We start from the raw sequence: 21,566 nt of genomic DNA on the forward strand, positions 1-21,566 counted from the left end.
GGGCAGCCTCCTTGCCAGGAAACAGCATTAACGTAGCAATTTTGACTCAGGCCATTTATAAATTTAGCTCCTGAAACTGAAAGCAGGTATTTCCAAGGAGATGATATTTCATTCGTATACACAGACATTCATTCATTCCCCTTCCTCACTCCTCTCTAAGTACCAAACACCAATTATTTTTCAGCTTGGTGCGAGTTTAGCAAACACCATCTCCCCTCAGCTGCAAGGTTTAATTTATATGTGCAAGGGAAATGCTCAAGGTACTTTGTGTGTGTTTGCAGCTAAGCAGCACATGCGCATACGCACCCCTTCTCCTGTCAAGCTCCACGTCGCCAGTGCAAGATGTGAACATTGCCCCACACATGCCCCAGATGCTATGCCACAGTCATGCTCTGTCCCTCCAGGGACATGGGAGGCTCCGAGGATGAAGCAGAGGGGGGCCCTTTGTCTATCCTTGCAGGACCCACACTGACAGGGACATTGTGTCTACTCAAACACATGGCTCCTGCTGGACAAGTGCCTGTAGTTGGGTCTGGCTTGTGTCCCTACCTGTGTTCATGCCCACTGCATCACCCTGACCCACTGCATCCCAAAATATTTTCACAAAAACACAGTGTTGAGTGCACCAGTATGCAGGAAAACCAAAGGAGGAGTGTGTGTGTGGCCTCTTGGGCAGTGCTTAATTTTAATGTGCAAATGTAACAGTATTAAAGTACAATAACATATAAAATACAGATTACAACTGAAAGGTCAATCAATAACCAGTTACTCTGACATTAAAAGACACTGGAACTCTGACCAAACTTAAGACAAAAATGTAATAGTAAAGAATATGAATTAAGACTTGTAAAATTACTATACTTCTCATTGGAAAAAAACGCACAGAGCTGTTTCAGTGTACCAGCTGCCAACATCACCTCTAAGACTCCTGTTTTTATTATGCAGCAAAATGTTTCTCAAAAGTCTAGGTGCCTACAGCCATCAGAGGCCCAGGAAAAAAGGGTGCAGGAACATACCATCACCAAAGATGTGAGTCATGAGCTTCGTGAGCACTTGCTTCAGGTTGAACTCCACCAGCCTCACAGCCTCCATGGTGTGACACTCCTGCTTGTGCGTGGTGCGGTGACCTTGCTCAAACAACTGTAAGCCTTCGCCATCTTTAATGCTGGAGAACAACTAGAACAAAACCACAAAAACACCAGTGTTCTGCATCAATCACTCTCCTAATGAAAACAGAAAATGAAGTTTTATTGATTTAAGTGGGAATCTTACCTGCTAAGTCTGGGCCATGAAAAACAAGTGTAAAGACTGTGATTTTATGCAAATTCTGTTCACTAAACACAGAGATAAGTCATCACAAGAACAGAAATATTGAAACAATAAGATTTATTTCTGTACCATATCTTCGATAATACAGTTAGCCACAGGAAAATATTAATTTATAAAGGAAACATCCCTTTTTTTCTGATCTTAGTTTGAAAGTTACCATGCAGAACAAAGTACACGGTACAATATAGGAAATTATATCCCAACAACCACAATATATAATAGCATTTATTACAGCTTCAACATTCTTTAGTAAATGAATTACCTAGAAGAAGTACCAAGAAACCAAACACTTTAAAAAAAAAAGCTGTAATCAAAACAACCCCAAAAAATCCAAAAGAAAACCTGGCAATTTAATAAGACCCTAAGCTGCTTATATTTGATTCATCCTGGGGACAGTTTATTTGTATAAGGACTACCATTTTTCTGCATTTCCCCACACACAGCACCTTTCTGTATACAGGAATTCTGCCTATGGTGCATTTAGGAATTCATGGTCTTGGTCTGGGTTTTCCAGATTAATTACAAAGCACATGGGCAGGTGATCCACTGTATTGGGGATGTGACCGACCCAGAAGGCCTTCCACTCTTCCAGGATGAAAGCTACATGCTCAACTCCCTCTCTGAAATGCCTGTACACCAATGCACGCAGCATGGGGAATACACAGGAGGACTTAGAGATCTGGGTGCAGTCGAAGGGTTATCTGATTGCAATTACAGAGATGGTGGGATAGCTCACGTGAGTGGAACGCTGTCATGGATGGCTATGTTCTTTTCAGGAAAGACAGGCCAACCAGGCTTGGTGGTGGAGTTGCTCTTCACACGAGAAAGCAATTAGAATGTACTGAGCTCTGCAGACATATTTCACATCTGGAATACTGCGTCCAATTCTGGGCTCCCCAGTTCAAGAAGGAGAAGCAACTACTGGAGAGAGACCAGTGTAGACCCATTAAGATGATGACAGGACTGGAGCATCTGCCATATAAGGAAAGGCTGAGACAGCTGGGTTTGTTTAGCCTGGAGAAGAGGAGATGGAGGGGGGATCTCATTAATGCTTATAAATATCTGAAAGGAGGGTGTCAAGAGGATATGGCCAGCCTCTTCTTGGCTGTGCCCCACAACAGGACAAGGGGCAATGGTCACAAACAGGAACACAGGAGGTTCAACCTGAACATAAGGAAAAACTTTTTTACTGTAAGGGTTACAGAGCACTGGACCAGGCTGCCCAGAGAGGTTGTGGAGTCTCCTTCTCTGGAGACATTCAAAACCCGCCTGGACGCATTCCTGTGCAACCTGCTATGGGTGAACCTGCTCTATCAGGGCATTGGACTGGATGATCTTCAGAGGTCTCTTCCAACCCCTACCATTCTGTGACTGCGACTCAGTCTGCATGCAAAGGCCACTCTCCACCACATCTGCTGCAAATTGAAGATTTCTGATTTCCTGTACATTCCCATACATTTCTGGCCAAGCAATGAGACCCATACATATCAGCATTCTACATCTTCTCAGAGAAAATGAAACACCCTCACTAAGCCACGTCGTTAGAGGGTCTGTGTCTTGCAGAGACAAGCAGGCAGTTTTACACTCTAAAGAAGATTTTTGTTGGAAACTCTCACAGTTGTACACAAAACAACTCTGTTAATTCTTTGAGGGCAGGGAGAGCTAACACTGAAAGTGTTTCTAGTGCCCTTTCCAACCTTTCCTCCTCCATCTTCCCACAGTCAACCAGGCACACACTGAGGGGAAAAAAGCATGCATTGAGATTTTCTTCACATTAACCCTCCCAACATAACTAGCTCTTACTTGGGAGATGCCACGAACAGCATGTAACCTTAACAACTCATGGATGCCCACAGAAGTTGTTTTAATTGCAGTTTGATGCCTTCAGTGCACTAAATGCTTTAAAATCATTCAAGTGAAGCTCTGGTAGCCAACCAAAGTTGGGCACAATTAATTAAGACAAGCTTCTAGCACGTTTCATACGGACAAAATGCATGCAAAAGGAGTCTGAATTCAGACAGCATGCAAACAATCAGCAAAATGAATTGAGGGAATAAAAAAAATCCCATCAGTAGCATTTAACTTTGTATTGCTAGGCTAAAGGAGACTTGGCTGGCAGACTCAGAAAACACCTCTCAAGTTAATCTCCTTATTATGCTACAGAAAAGTACAAAAAAAAAGGATAAAGAGAAATACTGAATAAAACAATTATCTATCCGTCTAACAAAAATGCCTTTACTAATCAGAAGGCAGCAGCTTGACTAAACCGGGTATTACACTTTTAAATAACAGATCCTTTATTCAAGTGCTCACCTGAAAGATTAAACCCCCTTCTTCCTACTGGCATTATTTCTGCACTGGCTGGAAGAAGCAGATGATACCCACCCTAAAAGTAATTTACTGTCAGCAGGGCAGGTCAGTCATCCAGCGAGTGGTTTTGAAAGCCAGGGGGTATTCACAGAGGCCAGCATTAGCCTAGGGAGTGTAATTGTCTTAGGCTCACTGGGTGGTCAATGGACAGACACAGGCTCCCTCACACAGGAACCTGGAGTGGTTAAATCAGGTTCCTGCTCTGAACCACCCACTACAGGTAGCTATTTCTTCTATTGGCTGAAGAGACTACTTTAGCCCACAGATACTTCCCCCCCTTTGCACTCAAATAAACCATACTTACACATTACAAGATTTATTTGTTCTCTTCCCCATCAGTAATATTTTAGGACATGAAACTCTCTTCTCCCTTTTCCCCTTCGTTCCCCCCTCGCAGCTTAAAACTGGTTCCTCAGATCACTGCAAGGAACAGTCTGGACACTGCCTTTAAAACACAGCATTTGATCAACAAGTACATAGAAGTATCTTACCTTACCACGGTATTATTCCTGAAATTATAATATTTCAACTACTGTCTGAAGCAAAGTTGTATTTTAGAAGATTATATCAGATGTGGCAATAAAATCTGTGCAAGAACCATTAGAGTGAGTACATTTAGTCATACCCCAGCCCTCTAACCTGTTGGCCTCTTTGTCCTGCCAAACCAGCCACATGCACCATCTCCTTCTCCATGCCAGGACACGTATCCATGTGGTGGTGCACTGAGCCAGGCTGAGAGGTGGATCTGGGTAAGTAACCCAGGAGAAGGGAAGAAACCAAGGGACATGAAAACAGTCAAATCCAGCTTGGTAATCAATTACCAGCATACTGGCAGCACCCAAGGGACATCCTGGCACATGGGAAGGGGCTGGGCCACTTTTGGCACAGGCATGAATCTACACCAGTTTGCACAGGCTATGAAAGCAGACCCTTAGGAGAGTCCCCGAAAAACAGGCAGTGGCAAGGAAACAGCCCCCCTTACACTCAGGCACTGAGAGGCACTTCAGTATTCTCCATAGAGGTTCAGTCAGCTCCTGCCAACTCCAGCACAGCTGTGGTTGGGGTTATACCAGAAAAAAAACCCCAAAAGATGCCTTACAGTTGTGCTAATATTTATTCCCTTCTTTCCATTCACTGACATTACTATGTCAATATGAGCAGCTTTAAACTGATACACCAATTTCACTATTACAATGATTGAACAGTGCTAAGTGCATGTCTTGGACTAGAAACACTTCAGCACTTCTATACATATAAAGCCAAGAAAATAAAAGCTTGAATAAAATGAAGATCACCTACAGTCACTCCTTTCTGATGTCAATTCTTCTCAAGCACACATCTGAGCAAATAGGAAAAAAAAAACCCAAACAACTAAGTCTTGCATAAAACAGACACATCCAAGATGCCGCTATTTCATGTATATTTATTCTTTCAATAAGGACTAAAATAAAACGCGCTATTTTATTGTATTGAATATGATCGGTCAGTACTACTATCAGAAGAGAAATTTCCTGTAGCCATAAATTGAGCACCTATGTGTCTGCCTAATGTAAGGACAAGAAGTATTTTCTTTAAGTGAAGGTGTGCAAAACGTTCAATATTGTGTCATCACGCAGAGGTAAAAATAATAATAATCACCAGACTTTATCAACATATCTGACTGATGCTGCACTACAAAGGAGAAGGCAGAAAAAAAATCAAAGTGACCTTACCATGTGGCATGAAATTTTCTCATAATTTTAGCTTGTAATAAGAATAAAGTCAAATTCAGTAACAAGTAATGGCCAGAAGACACTGGGTTTTAACTGGACAAATCAAAACAGAGCGATGTTCCTTTAAAAGCACTTCACATTATTTCTCAGCCTGGCATGGAGCGTAGAAGTCACATATGTGAGTTCAATAAAGGCCCCAACAGTTCTCCAGTCACTTGACAGACTTTTTTCAATCTCACATCACTTCATTTTCCATACATCTAGGATTCAGTCCAAGATTAAGTGTCTCTTTACAGGATGGCATTCATAGTAGGTTTCAGATCAGAAAGATCTGTAACTATGACTTTCCACAATGTGGTTGTGCATTCCTCCTGCGAGTCATGCATACAGCAATAACTAAGATAATGAATACTTCAATCTCATGTACTTACACTCAAAGATAAACTCGCACTTCAGATGAGCTCTGCATGAGAATCTGAATGTGGCAACACTCAACCTTGCCACGCTGAATATATTTTGACTCACTGGCCCTGATAAATACCTCTAAAAATAAGGAAACAGCTGCACCCTAAATTCATCTAGAAACAGCAAACCATTGCCACAACATTCGTAATGTGCTGTTAACACTCAACAGATTGATCAGGAGTGATGAAGATGATACTACTTGAAGATGGCTCATCAAAAAGAAAACCTAATGCCAGTCCAAATCAGCCTTCAAGAGGACCAAACTTGTAAACCTGCACCCCCACCCCAGCAGTTTCATGTGCCAAAGAGACACACAGGCCACATGACAGAATGCTCTCCACTGCATATTGATAAGCATTTGTTTTGGGAGAAGACAGCAAAAACCACTTCAAGCGACAAGCTCGCAGTGTGGTTACCTTAATTTCTGGATATTTCAGTTTTCAGCCCTCCAATTACAGCAAAAAAGGTTATTTTTGTTTGTGCTTTTCTGTATTCTAATCAAAGTGTTTCTGAAAAAAAAACAACCCACTAAATCACCACCACATTTAAGAGAAAAAACATACAGATGTTTTGGAACAGCACAGAAAAAAGCAACATTGCTACATAGATATCAGTTATAATGCAACATATATGATAGGACTCAGACTTCTCTTCCTGTGGCAACAGGAATTTCCTTATTTTTAAGCACCTTATACTTCCCAAATACACTTGTAGACATCTTGCTCTTTTCTCCTGCAAAATTTAAATATTGCCATTTATAGATTTAACCGCTTTATTCTGAAAAGCACTGTTAAGATTTTTTACAGCTGGATGAGACAAAAAGAAAGACAAAGTTTGAAAAAATATTTTATATCAAGTCTATGTAATAAAGGATTCACTAGCAGTTTCCAAACTCCCTAGATCATGGATCACCATGAAAATCTTGCAGATCTTCTGATGCCCTTCACTGTCAAATTTTCAACTAAAAATAAGAAAGAATACAACGTGAGTCCTCGGACCAGTGAAGCTCTAGTTATTATGGCATGATTTATGCACCACAACTTTGAAAATACTGAATAGTACAGCATTCACAATTCGGGCAGATATCCGCAAGAGTGAAGTCAGTTCCACCTGAACTATCCAAGGAATACCTAACACAGCCAAATTTCAGCCTCAGGAAGAAATGAGCGTCAGAATACTCCAGGTAAGTTAACACCTCTGTTCTTTTTCTTAACATGAGGGGGATCTAGTTCAGGTACCCCAGCTCCTCTGTGCTCCTCCCTGAGACAAGGAGAACCACCCCTCAAGCTCCTCAGACTGATGGATTGCTCACAACCAACATCTCAAACACCAGCAGCACCACCCGAAACGTAATGTGCTGTTTACTGAGCTGGGTGTCTCACCAAATGCATGCAGCCTGCACTGCTTCCCATGCTGGTATTCAGTGCTGTTACCAAAACATGGCACACACATGGATCCATGTCGGGAGATACGTGGTAGATATTCATCCTAATTAAAAAAAAATAAAACTATTTCATCATTTGCCACCTACAGAAGAAAGCTGCATGGATCTCCACTTCAATACTATTATATCAAAGCATCCAGGAACTCCCAAATTCCCTCTAACGCATACATGCTATTACATGACAGGAGATAAATGCCGTCAGTCAGAGGGACTCACCTGGCTACAGAGTCACTGACTCCTCCTCACATAAACCTTAATCCCCACTGGCTAAGGCACTGAAAAGCATCACCCAAATTGGAAGAAACAAAGAAAAGGGAATTTCCAGAGGCTGATTTCACGGTCTTGATGAGCCTCCCCTTATCCTCAAATTGCAGAGGGCTATGAAAAGTCCCTTTCCTACGCCACTTGAGTCTTTCAAAATATTTTTTTTCCCCTCAGTGCCCAGCTGAACAGGGTTATTATGACTCTCAGTTACATATACAAATATTCTCACACATACTGTAAATGCTCCAAATCACTCTGTGTAATAGGCTGACCCCTGGAACACTAAAATTTATTTAAATTCCTTTACAAGTGAGGAGAAAAAAAGTGTGACTGAAGATAGGAAGGAGTTTTCCTTTGATACAATGTCAGAACTGGAACACAGTAACATACAGGGTTTTGAAGAAGTCAAACCTAATGATGCCAGTCTTGCAAGTGAAATCCTAGGATGACATTCATTGATTAAAAAAAGAAAGTGAAAAAAATGTAAACAAAGACATAGGTCAATCAGATCTTCATCTACCCCAAAGCATACGGAAAAGGATAAAAGCAACTATTTTCTTTAAAAAAAACAATACATAAAGAATATGAAAAAGGTAAAGAAGTATGAAACGACGAGGAAAGGACTACGTATTTATACGTATAAGAGAAATTCTATATTTCTGTTACCTAGGACAAGAGTCCTATTGTCCTGTACTTAGGACATCCTATTTCAGGATATGAATGAATAAGAAGTTACAATATGGAATTTTTATTTTTGCAATAATAAATACTGTTTTGGAGGAGCAGTCCTTATTTTTAACTAGAATATTTACAGTTTTCCGTTGTGTCTCGACAAAGAAGTTGCCATTTCCACCAGAAACATTTCAATGGAGAATAAAGATGCATCCCTGTTACTTCTTTGCAGTCTCCCTATTTATAGTTTTCAGATGTTAGCACAAATGAGCCTGATGAGAGCATCATTTCTCCATCTGAACAAGCTGGTATTGGTCTCCATTGGAACAAGGTCAGTAAATTAGAGGAGCAATTCCTATGTTTTCACAGCTGTTCCCCTTAAAATTTATGTATAATACAGTACAGACTATAAAATACCTTATGAAGTCTCCTTCCAATGTGTAAACGTTATTTATTGTCAACTGAAACATGTTCTGCGGTTGCCATTGGGTTTGTATCAGCTCCCTCTGCTGGCTGAAACGCACCAAGTGTCATTTAGTTGAGATTTTTTTTTTTCTCTTCTCCAAAAATTGTGGTAAGTAAAGAACTGCATCGAAGACCACTGCACAGCATAGAAATATTTCCTTTTACAATCCACCCAGGAAAGTTTGCTAGCTCAAACCTCACTACAGCAGTAGCAATACTCCCAACCCAAAGGATTAAAAAAAGAAGAAAGCCACATAACACAGAAGGGAAAAAGAAAATATATGTCCTTTATAAGGAAAATAGGTATGCTGACATGCTGGAGAAAGAGAATACAAAAGAAATACCACTTGGTGGTACTATCTGAGAAGAAAAATTCAGTTTCAGAAGAAATTCAGAACTGAATTTCAGAAGAAAAATTTCTGTCCAAAATTTTGAAACTGATTTGGGAAGCTATTTTGGCACTTAACTATTTCTATTAGTTAATGACTCTTCTATATATTACATTCAGGTAATAATTACCTAAAATGTTTCTAAACATATTGAAAACGTCTAAATAGATTTTTGGATGTTCTTTGATAGCAGTCTGAGGACCTTTTTCTAAAGTTTATGGGAAATTTCAGCATGAATTATTCTAACTTTTATGAATTGGTTAGTTTGGAAGATGGGAATTTCTTTAGTACTTGGATATCTGCACTCACACAAAGCTGCAGAAAAACATTAGTTACTTGCCTGTCTTCAAATCATAGACTACTTTTCTCTTACAAAAATAATCAACCAACCATCATGAAAAATAGTATAGCCAAAGAAGCAAATACCTCACAAGCCAGTATCTCAGAGCAAAGCACTGTAAAACTGCCCAACTATGATTTGTTTTTCCAGCTCTTACTTGCAATGTATTGATTTTAATTTTGATATGAAGAATTATACCAGAGGTTTCAGTCACAGGGTAGAAGTTTTAATCTAGCCTTGACTACAGAATTTCGTATTTGTAAAGGAAAGACACCTTTCTACATCTTCTACATATTCCTTAACCTGCCTAAAATTTCAGCTGAGGATGAAGTAACTATTTTTTCCTCTCTTCTAAACTGACATGAGATGTCAAATTCCTCTAAATTCAAGTTCCTATAAAATCACTCCAGTCTCTGCGTTTTGTTTTCATCCCCTTCCCCCCACTTCTGTGTCCATTTTCACTGAGAAGGCGACAAATGATAAATATATCAATCAAAAGAACCAAATAGAGCAGTAAACTGACTACACCATATAAAATTACTGTCTTAGCCATAAGATCAAATGTACCCAGCGCTTATAGCTAAGAGCTAACAGGTTTTCCCTTAGTTCCAAAGATTCTTATCTTCAGTATGGTGCAAGCTTCCTCATGCCAGAGATTGCAGTCTGGTTATGAATGAAAAGTCTGAGACAAAAGTAACAGGCCCTGACATTCACACATTTCTGCACAATGGGTTACAACTTAAACATGGGTATAAATAACTGAATAGAAAAATATTTCTCTCATGTAATATTACCTCCACTTGGTCTTTGTTCCACTCAGACAGTTCCTTCTGGAATTATTTAGATTTCAGTTATTTTGATCAGGCAACCAGAATATAAAACACAGAAACAGTCCCAAGTGCAATTTCAAAATTGCACATTCAATTTTTTTCCACAAGGCTCTTATGAAGATGATCGTAAGAAGTTTTCATACTGCAAAGCTCTATCAGTATTTCAACTACAACTGAAGCAAAACCGGATGCTTTAGACCATGCTCAGGTTTAGAATTTATGCACGTTGCCCAACAAAGACAACTTTACACATTGTGCACCGTACCCCTATTCTTTCTTCAGCAGTATAGAAAGTCAACTGGACTTTTGTTCTTTAGAGAAACAGACACGTTTTCCAGCACATAGCTAACTTCAAATTCATCAGCTATTACCATTCTCCAATAACATCGCAAATCTTTCCTTGGGGAAAAAAAAGGTGAGGAAAAGAAACAAGCAATCTACAAAGCAATGAATCGGATTGTTACACATCATGTATTTCTAGAAAGAAGATGTCAGTAAACATTTCTGTAACTTTCCTCCCAGTTATTAAAATCCTATCATTACTATTATTCTAAATTATTATTATATTATAAAATTTGCAGAGAAGAACTAGTCTGTCATCGGGACCAAATATTCATTAACAATAATTTCAATAATCAGATCCATCACACATAAGTTTGCAGAAATTCCATGCTGCAAGAGTGTCGATGTTATAACTTTATGGCAGATAAAATCTTTCCTTCTGAATGCCTAAAATCCTGCTCAAATAAAAAAAATGTACACAAACATAAAGCATTCAGAAATGGCATTTTCATAATGTAGTATTGTACATTTTTCTCTTGCAAATACCCTGATTATATTCATAAACAGGCCTATGGGAAAAGAACAGCAAACAAACAAGATTGGGCAAGTCTGCAAGATTTCCATTTCCTGTTACCAAAGTGGCATTGGAAGCTGTATTTGACACCACGTAGCTCACAGGACATGTGCAGAGACAGGAATGTTTGTGAAGTGGAAGAAGCAGTGACAGCATGAAGTGGGAAACACCAGTGCAGGCAGCACGAACCCAGTGAGAAAAGCAGTGCTTTGTGATTACCCCAGTTTTTCCTCAGGCATCCAAACCCATCAGGCAATCCCTGCCAAGCTCCTGTCACCCATTGGCAACCACATTAACGACGGTCTACAGCTCTGTATTATTAGAATAAGCTAGTTTTAGTTATAGAAATGAGGATTTGGCAGAACTGCTCCAAGCATACACAAATTATACCAATCAATTACTATTTGGAAAACAAACTGGCTTATATTTACCACTGATCAATGATACAGCAGTATACTTAATGACACCCAAGCTCCTGCAGAACATGCAAGCTGTGCCAACAAAATATACAAACTTAAGAGTCTTGGACATCTACCTAGAGCTCTTTAGCTGATGCCCCTGGACTCTGATGAGTTTACTGTGTATGTATCACACACCTATAAGTATCAGCTGCAACAGATGAATACTCCAATACAGGCTTAGGATGAGATGAAGAATGGAAAAATTCCTTTAAAAAGACATTCATTTACAGAAGGTTGGAGCTCTTAAAAGGAAAAAAAAAAGACAGAATAAAAACTGGATGCAGCTGCAACAACTCACATCCATGAGCATTAGTATGATAAAGTTTTTGGTAAAACAACCTCACTTGATGAGACTTGTGATAGAACTAGAATTTAATCATGCAGCTCATTAGCTGAGCAAGCTGCTTACTTTCAGATAAAATTTTATTCTGCTAGCTTTCAAGAATGTCTTTCCATTTTCCCCACATTTTTCTGCAGAAGTTTACAGTTGTTTTCAAATTCAACATTTTTCACTTATATTTTTCCCAAATTAAAAGTATTACTATGTGACTGATCACTTGATCTTTACCTATGTACAGCATAACACATGTTGCTATAGCACATTACTGCAAGCAAAGTGCATGCACACAAAGTACAAGATCAGCAACTTACCCGAAACCTCTTTCACCCCAACTACAGAATTCCTACCTCGTGACAGGAGAAGAGCCGAACTCCTTCCATCTGATGGAAGACTGGGAAGTGGGTGTTATCGATTGTGTCACGGCGGTAGACATCTCCCACTGCCAGAAAGGCGTCTAGGCCAGAGTTTATCAAGTCCCACTGATGAGCTGATGTATGTGCTCTTAGCATGTGATCACGGTTCAAGTAATAGTTATCCTCTTTCCTTCTGCTGGCATGGTTTTGAGGGATAAGCAAACTATCAAAATTCTGTTGTACTGTAACCACTGGAGAAAGACCGTCATAAACGGAGAAGAGTGGAGTCCCCCGGCGTCCTGTATACTGTTTGTAAAAGTGGTCCTTCACCTGCTCCTTGATTAGCCACAGAGGGTGATGCTTTTTGTTGTGCAAGTTCTTCCCCACCTTGGAAAGAATCTTCTCCGTGACGTTGCTGTAGTCATCCTGAGGATAAGCTTTACCAAACAGTTCCACAGTATTTGAGCAGGGTGTGTTGGCAGCAAAATCTGAAGGTACAGACTTGGATGAAGAATGTCTTGAATGGGTGGGGATCCCTCTTACCCTTACTTTTGGTGATAAAGCTGTTTTGGAATATTTCGCTACTCTCATGAATTTCCAGAGCATTGCCATTGTAAACTTTCTTATGGTCTAGAGAAAGAAAGAAAAAAGAAAATTAAAAATAGAGTTAGGAATTGCAATCTTGCTGCAGGAATTGTTAGCATCTCAGGGATAAGTGAAATCCAAATGTCTGTTTGATATGACACAGTTCCCATTATGCATCACTATTGTGACTTTAGAGTGGAGGAGGAAATAACCTTGTGAGCAAATTTCAGCTAGGACATCCATCTTATACAATTATCAGTCTCCTGCGTCACTGCATCAGTATTAATGACTCTAGACCTAGCCTCAATTCCATTCCAGATACTGCTACTCTTTGTAGCTGAATAAACATCAGGCCTTCTTTAAAACAGTCTTTTTCATTCAGCTTAAATAGGAAGCAATAACTGAATACTACATATGAAAAATTCAGAAATTTAACAACAGCCTTCATCAATCAGAGACTTGCTTATAATAAAACCCCAGGCATTAACTTACTGCTGTGTTTTCTCCCCTCAGTAACAGAAGCTACAGAAGAAGCTCCAGATCAACCAGATGCATGTGGCACACACCACGCAGTCATCATTAATTCTTACTTACTTAATGCCAAATAAAACCAGTTTAACCTTTGAAACCACTAAACTACTGGGAAAAAAACAGATGGCCAGATCACAAGACATATTTATATATAAACAGCATATTAAGTTCACATATGAGTAGTGCATAAGATTCACGATAAAGGCTCCACATAGTCAGAACCAACGTTAGCATTCTGAGGCGAGCACAAAACCCCCGTACGTTCCCAGAATGGCTACTTTCACAGCTTACACCGCTGTACTGGGAGGGAAGGCTTGCTGAATATCAGGAAGGTGAACAAAGTGATGAAATTCTGAAAGCCATCTGAACTGAACAACTCATTCCCTCTTAAAGGACAATCTTTGCATGTTTGCCCTGTTTACAAACAGGCTTTGTGCTCCATGTGCACACAGCTACATTACTATCAAGTGTTCAAGGAGATCACTACAAAAAACAAAGAGTTTTTAGGATCACAAGCCCTTCAGTCACTCCAAATGCATAAGCCCATAAGCCCATTCTGAGATGCAAAATCATTTGAAAACCTATAGTTGGGTTTCACAAATATTAGCACAGGTTCCAGTACAATGATTAAGCATTACAATTTGCCTATTATTGAATGGAAAAACCAAGCATTAGAAGTTAAGTGACTGGGGAAAGGCATTTGTTTTAGACCACAGACTAGTTTGTAGTTCTCTATGAACCAAGAAATCCAGGGCCACACACTTCCTAGGTGAAAGAATTTCCCCGTGAAAGTCTTCTTAAAGAAATAGGGAAAGAAAGGACACAAGCAATGAATAAAGCACAGTCTTCAAGAGAGAAAACTTTCAAACGTTACAGTAAGATTACAATATATGGCTAACTTTACACAGAAACATAACAGAAACAATTGTAAAAAAAACCTTAAACGAGATTATTTTTCATACTCTTAAGCTCCAAAATATATACACAAATAGAATAGACACAGTCCAGAATAGACTCCCAAAGTAACAGACCTGTAAAAGACAACAGGTATGTTCATATTTGGCTTCCTTTCTTCTGGTTTACGCCTGGATGTTCTCTATAGGTCTATTTCCTGAAGTAATTGCATCTCAGTAGATCAAAATAAAGGCAAGTTGAGTAGTCAGAAATTAAAACTGATCTAAGATTACTAAATATTTGGTTTAAACCTTTTACTGGTCAAATACCTTAAGAAAAAAGAGCAGCTCTAACTTTTATCTAGTTTTGAAACTTTTAAGGACGATTGAATTTTTGAGTTTGTTTTTTTAAGAGTTTGCAAAAGTATTTTACCAAATTAGTTCTTGGCCATTGCTGAAAAGGTTCTTTCACAAATGAATTCACACACACACGTACCAGAAACCCCTCTGACATAGACTGAACGAAAGATAGCCTTACATTTTGAAAAGAGGCTCAATTTTCCCCAAACAGATGTTGTTCTTCATGGAAAGGGAGTTCTCATTTTCAAACAGCTGGTTTAAATACCCAGTTCTAGTCAGATAATGAATTCAGTTTCCCTTAAGTAAATATCACCATCTGCCCATACATTTATTTTTCTAAAAAATTCGATTCAAAACTTATAAAAAATTGTAATGTACAAAAAACTCTCGTGACTTTATCATGAGTATAGTGATGTTTGCTGCTTTCCTAAATACCATTCCTTTGAAAATCAGACAACCATATAGTAAGTTTAACTTTCACATAAACAGTTCTTCTTATAACTTTATGGAAAAAAGAAATTAGAACATGAACGAGAAGTGTTGGATTGGGGGAAGTGACTTTTATTTAAGACTTGTGATTTTTAAGGTAGAGCCTAACGTATACATCTCTAAGGTCTTACCTGATGATTTTTCAGTATTTGTAATGAGCAATACTGCTATCAGTTTCCGAAACAGTGTTCAGAAACACTAATTTTTCTGAACTAGTGATATATATACTCTTCACAAATGTACCTGAGAAAAAACTACAGATGAACTTGTATCAGAGTTTTCATCCTAACATTATGCTTGTGCCTTAAACACTTAAAGTGTCTTAATACCTGCACTACCATTCTAATCTAAAGCAAAATCTACTGTGAGCGTTAAGGAAACAAGTTACAGTTATCCAATGTTATCCAATGAGTTATCTAATTTCCAAGTATTGCAAACAACAGCAACCACTAAAGGAGCCATCAATGCGGTATCACATGAGAGCGTCAGAAACACTGAAGACCTTCACCAACACTGTCCTGCTCCCCTCTCCCACCACAGACTCATGTACACTGCTTCCAGGTCATTACAGAAAAATGCTATTGGACTTAGTTCATCTCAACTGGTGATAAATTACATTTGGCAAGAGAAGGCACAGAGAAAGAAGAAAAAAGGCATGTTTACACTTTTTTTACACCATACAAGAAAGCTTCAAATAAAATGTTTACCAGGCAGAGAGCAACACTGTAAAATAAAGAAAACTCTTTACCTTTCTGCTAGCAATAAATAACTGATGTTAAGGACACACTAATTACTTATGTTCACTTGTGATAAATAGGCAGTTATTTCTAGTAGACTTCCATCTAAAGATCTGAAAAAAAGCACAGTTTAAATCGATCATTTTCTTCCTTCATTTCCACCATGATTATTTGGCAGTAAAACAAAACTGGTTTCTGTGCACACTGACAAAACCTGAATCCCACAGCAAAGACTGCCAGCCAGCTAACAGCCACAGCAAGCCAAACAGCAGCTGTAGGTCCTGTTGCTGAAAACAAATACATAAATGGGAAATAAACACTGAAAAACCACCACTGGCATCTACGATCCAAAGATAGCAAAGTGCTCCACCAGCATCACCAGTGGATCGTGTGCTCTGGGCTGAGAGTGGCTCTGACTTGCAGCAGGGAGCCGACACAGGGTTTTGGAAGCAGGCTGCCCTGTCAGGAGCTCCCTGGGGGTGCTTCTCAAAGCACTGCAGGTGGACATGCAAGCACCAGGCCCACCATCTCCTATTACACTGGTTCTTACCTTGATACTGCCACTGCCACCTTCCCAGGTGACTCAGCAGCTCCCCTGAAGCTCCTGTACCTCAGTCTCCATACTGAGATGTCTAACACAACTGCAGGAATTCAGATCTTTGATAGGGATGATACCATACATTATGTTTTGGCAACAAATTTGGAACCACGCCTGCACATGGGTATGAACTTTTGGACAGCTTCAAGGCAGACCAGAGGGCAGCAGGCAGCAGCCATACCACCCATCTATGAAGGCATCAGAACAACCCTGTTTGTGCTGTGAACAGACCAGGCATAGATGTGACCTTCACTTGCCACTGTCAGTCCTCTGCCACAGATCCCGTGCCATCTCTGCAGCAGCTTCAGTTGATGGGCAAGGCTCATTCATCTCCCACAGAAAACCAGCCATCCCCCATGCAGCAGCACAGTAGACGTGACATATGCAGAAGTACACCACTGTCAGGAGCTTAACAACAGGGAACAGCAGGCAGAATACCAAAAAACATCGTCATTTTGGAGCACATGCAAAAGGCATTTTGATGTGATAAGGGAACATATTGCTGTACTGTTAAGGCATATCCTTTCATGTCTAAATCCAGGTTTCCATGTCACAGTGCAGCAAGGATTAAGGCAGCATTATAACAGCTGCAGTGGTATTTGTCACAAGTGCCCTTTACTCCACTGAGGTTTAGGAAAGAATTGCAGACTCGGTGAAATTGCCCCTTATATCTGCCTTGAAAAAGGAGGAGAAAAGAGAGGTAGTTTAGCAGCTCACAATGAAAAGAAAAAGGACTGTGCACCAGCTTTGTTTTATTCACCCACCCCTCTTAGAAAAGTGGAAGTGAGAGAATGCTCTTGTTCGGGCAAACTGGTGCCCACCAGTGATCCCAAATGCCTGCTTTTAGGGCCATTTCGTAGGGATTCAGATCTGGAAGCAAAGGCATCCTCAGTCTCGCTGACCGCTTTTCTGTATGCCCTGTGCTTTTTACTGTTTATGGCTGCAGAAACACAGATGGGCTACTGCATACATAAACTGAAGTACACGACGGGTTTGCAACCAAAATTCTACAAAGATGAGAGTCTGTCTCCTATCCAAGAATAGCTAATTAATGCAAGACTCTGAAGTGCCATGGAAAATGTTAGAAAAGTTGGGCTGCCACCATTTTGTGATGTGACAGCTTTTATCTACCGTATGTGTGGGGAGGGGAGTTCAACCAGCACAGCATATGTTAAAACAAAAATTATAAACATATGTTAGGCTGCTAAAATTGGACATTTACCAGTCTGCTTAGCGATTTAGCTAAGCACTGAATTTTAGTTTTGAAAACTATGTAGGCATACAGCAGCAAACATCATTGTGTTGCCACAACCATATCTACATTGCATAGGATATAACAGAAATTATTTTGCATTCAATACTAATAATGAGTTCAGACTTTTTTTCAAGCTCATTTTAAAAAGCAGATATATTGTTGCACACCAGAACAGACTTTCAGTCTTATTGAGCATGTTGAATTTAAGTTACATACAGAGACCTCTGAAATGGTCATCCAGACAACTTAGAATGGATCCATTTTAGCACCTGACCTTCCATGGGTAGAACATTTTCAGATGTCACTCACAATGGCTAAACACCCAATGGAACAAAATATTGCATGCGCTACAAAGCACCAGGCAAGATAACACAGCCTTCAAGTATTTGGCCCTTAATTTTTTCATGTACTTGGAGTTCATCTAGTGAATAATCCATCAAGTTCCAAGAAACATACAGAATAACTTATTTTTTTGTTACTTTTCTTAACTGAAGCAAAAATGTGTCATAAGCTGTCTTGCTGCCTGCTCTCTAATAGTGATACATTAATCACAATGCTGCCTGTGGCAACATTTTGAGGCTTGTAATACTGAGAGAGAAAATTAGAAAAACCTTTTCTGGGATAAGGCACGACCGTGCTTTCTTTCACTGTTACATGTAAGATCTTCTTAAATATGAAATAAAAGGTATTAACAACCACATACCTTTTCCACTGATACAGAAGATACCTACTGTCTGAACGAAGGCCAGTATTTCATACCTTGTCTTACCTACACAAGCACCTGAAGACAAGCACAGAAAATGTGGTCTATACTTCTTAGGCACGCCTTCAACCACCTTCACCATTCTGTAGGGTTACAGATGGGCTAAGGCCCTCAAAGTGGACAGCAAGTCTTTGGAGAGGGGAACACACTTCTGTAAGGTCTTCTGGGCAAGCACTAGCTTTAAAATGTTCTGAACCATCCCCTGAGTAGACTTGCCAGTCAGATTTAGGTTGGATATTGCAAATGATGACAAATGTATTCACATCACATTGCAACAAGTTTCTGTTCACCGTGTGGTCCTCCAGAGGCTGCTACAGGCACTGGTTTCCCTGGCACATATGATCCAAGACAGGTAAAATGTGTTTCAGTTGTCAAAATACTTGCAAACTGTGTAGCTGTGCTGCCTAGCTGGAGTAAGTCTGTTCCAAAGATCGGCAGAATCGGGTTTCAAGACAACCTGTAATGAATTTTGTTTAAATAGTTCAGAAGTAAGAGTATCTACACACTGGAATTTGTGATCAGCAAGCTAATCAGGTACATCAAATTGCATCAATTGGTACACCAATTACATCTAATTATTGAGAGAGTATATCATTTTTTAAAAGAGAAAAGTATACAGTATAACTGACAATAGCAGTTAAAGATCAGAGGCAAACAAATTCAGACTTCTGGTTCTAGAAGATGGAAAGATACCAAACTCTACAACATGCAAAATTCAGAAGTTTAAGGTGAGCAGTCCAACCACACCATTTTTACTTGAAGAGAAAAAAACATTATGAATAAAAACAAAACAAACAAATACAGATGAAAGAAACTATAAGGGGGGGTGGGGAGGAAGGATTGTGTATATATACATGACAGTAAATTAAGGAAAACCACTCCTGCTCAGAAACAGTATCTCATTTTCTTTCATTTATCCCTTAATTATTTCTTGATTTTCTTTTTCACAAACTAAATCAGAGTTTGTTTTTACCGAAGAAATGTCAGTTAAGCCCTTTAGTGGAAACTTTCAATAGTGTATGATAAGTAAGGCACACAAAACTACTGAAAATTAAGCGGCTGTGACCTGAGCTCCTACTGATATACCTGTGCTAGTCCCTCCCTCCACAAGGAGTCAGAACAGCTAATGGTCAATTCCATATTTTAAGGGAAAATCCTCATTACACAAATTTATTTTGAATGCATTACATTACAAATTACAGATTGCAAAAAGGCAATGTAGAAATAATTCCTAAATATTCTCCCAATGTGTCTCCTGCTTTTAAATACATCTATTTTTTCAAGGGATGCAATCTGAAAAAATACTACCTTTGTCTGCAGATGGAATATTCTTTTTCCAGTACCTTGAAAATGTTGCCAACGAGCTTTCTTCCTTAGAAGACATATTGTAAATAACTGTCAGATGAAAGGGACAGACTTTTAAATACCTATAAAATCCTCACTGCAGTCAAGATTATCACTCTCTCTTCTGCCTTCTTTTTTTCCACCAGTATTTGCAACTCAATTATCTGTATTTTTCTGTAGAAGCATATGACATCAATAAACTTACTCCTATGGAGTTCTATCAGAGTAAAAAATTACTTTGTTTAGAAATTAGATATTATCAGTATTTATGTGTAGTGGCATACTTTCTTAGTTCTCACTGATTAACTACACTACTTGGATACAATAAAACCATAGAGACATCATCCTGCCTTAATAGGAGGAGGGAATAATAAATTTTAATAATATTTTTCATTATTAAATGTCCAGAATGGGAAATGTGCAGACCAGTATTAACCGTTTCCATGATAGTAATCCAAAACACTACACTACACAACTACTACACAACAACTCCAAGGTGTGGGGGGTGATAAACATGGTAGATACTGCACTCCTGAAACAGCAGAACCTCCTGAACTTCAGCACTGCTTCTCGCATGGAAAAAGTCACCTATAGGTGCACTGTCATCTGTCAGTGGTCTCTTTGGGATGAAGACACACACTGCAATACACTGCAGGAAAGCATAAAGCTACAGGTATATGCTTTATTTTTTAAATTTAAGGCAGAATGGGTAAACTGCAGACACCAGAAGTGCTGCCTCTCCTCGTAGGTCAAGCAGGAAGCTGCAATCTCCCATCTGGAGAAATGCTGCAGCTCCCTGGCAATAGCAGGAGCAGCCCAGCCCAGCCCTCTGGAGATGCCTGTGGTAGACAAAGATATCCTTCAACTCAGAAGGCATCATCCATTGATCAAATAATGGCTGCCTGTCACCCCCAGGGAAAAGGCAGAAAGAAACATAGCAACACCTTACGTACCAGATTCAACACACATGCTTCGTAATGGGCTACATTTAACCTTCATCTGCAAGTGCCCAAATACCCAAGTTTCAGAGACCTCATATGACACAGTGAACAATTAAACTTGAGAAACAAACCCTGCCCACACAATACTAAGAAAATTAAACGACTTAGATGGGTCGTGCCAAAGGAGGTGGTTAGCAGGAATCATTCGGTTCATTCACAAACTAGGAGAACTCTTCAGCTTTACTTGTCATCTCCCGGTAGTAGATTCTCATCATCTCCTTTCATTCTTGAGAACTGGGGAAATCCATTACCCACCATAGATCTCCAGATGCCCTCAGTAATAACCTAGGCATCATGCTGTAGTTTAAAAGAATTATCTAAATATTAATATGAAATAATAAATATAATATTTTTTTAAAACCAGGGAGTTATTTCATTGTTTTAATATGTATGTAATCAACATGTAAATCAAACCATCCTTTCTTGTCATATTTCAACACTAAGTAGTGGTGGCGGTATAATAAATTTTGTGTCACATCAATTTTCTGTCACACCAAGCTCTAAAGACATCAGTTTCATGTATTTGCTATCATCCTAAGCCAAAATACCACCAGAGATCTGTATCTCAGACCTAGATGTGATGTGAACTTGATCTCAACTCAACTCTAACACGCACCTTGGTCTGCCTCTATTACAGGAATAATGAAAGTCTATGAACAGACAGAGCTTTTACCAGGAATATGTATATTTCAACAGCCAATCCAAAAAAGAAAGAGACAA

At 39.3% G+C, this 21,566-nt stretch overlaps 1 protein-coding gene across 1 annotated transcript in view; it reads right to left on the reverse strand.

Moving 5' to 3' along the window:
* FARS2 (phenylalanyl-tRNA synthetase 2, mitochondrial) overlaps positions 1-12,910 on the reverse strand; it is a gene marked incomplete at its 3' end in the record, with an annotated part of 18,749 nt that extends 5,839 nt beyond the window's left edge. The window contains exons 1-2 of the mRNA XM_010181337.1: positions 12,285-12,910; positions 1,017-1,176 (exon numbers count right to left, since the gene is read on the reverse strand). Coding sequence (XP_010179639.1) covers positions 1,017-1,176; positions 12,285-12,902 — 778 coding nt within the window. The remainder of the gene's footprint in view (positions 1-1,016; positions 1,177-12,284) is intronic.
* Positions 12,911-21,566: the final 8,656 nt, after the last annotated feature.

The sequence above is a fragment of the Mesitornis unicolor genome, unplaced genomic scaffold (assembly GCF_000695765.1).
Source record: "Mesitornis unicolor isolate BGI_N332 unplaced genomic scaffold, ASM69576v1 scaffold8883, whole genome shotgun sequence".
NCBI lineage: Eukaryota > Metazoa > Chordata > Aves > Mesitornithiformes > Mesitornithidae > Mesitornis > Mesitornis unicolor.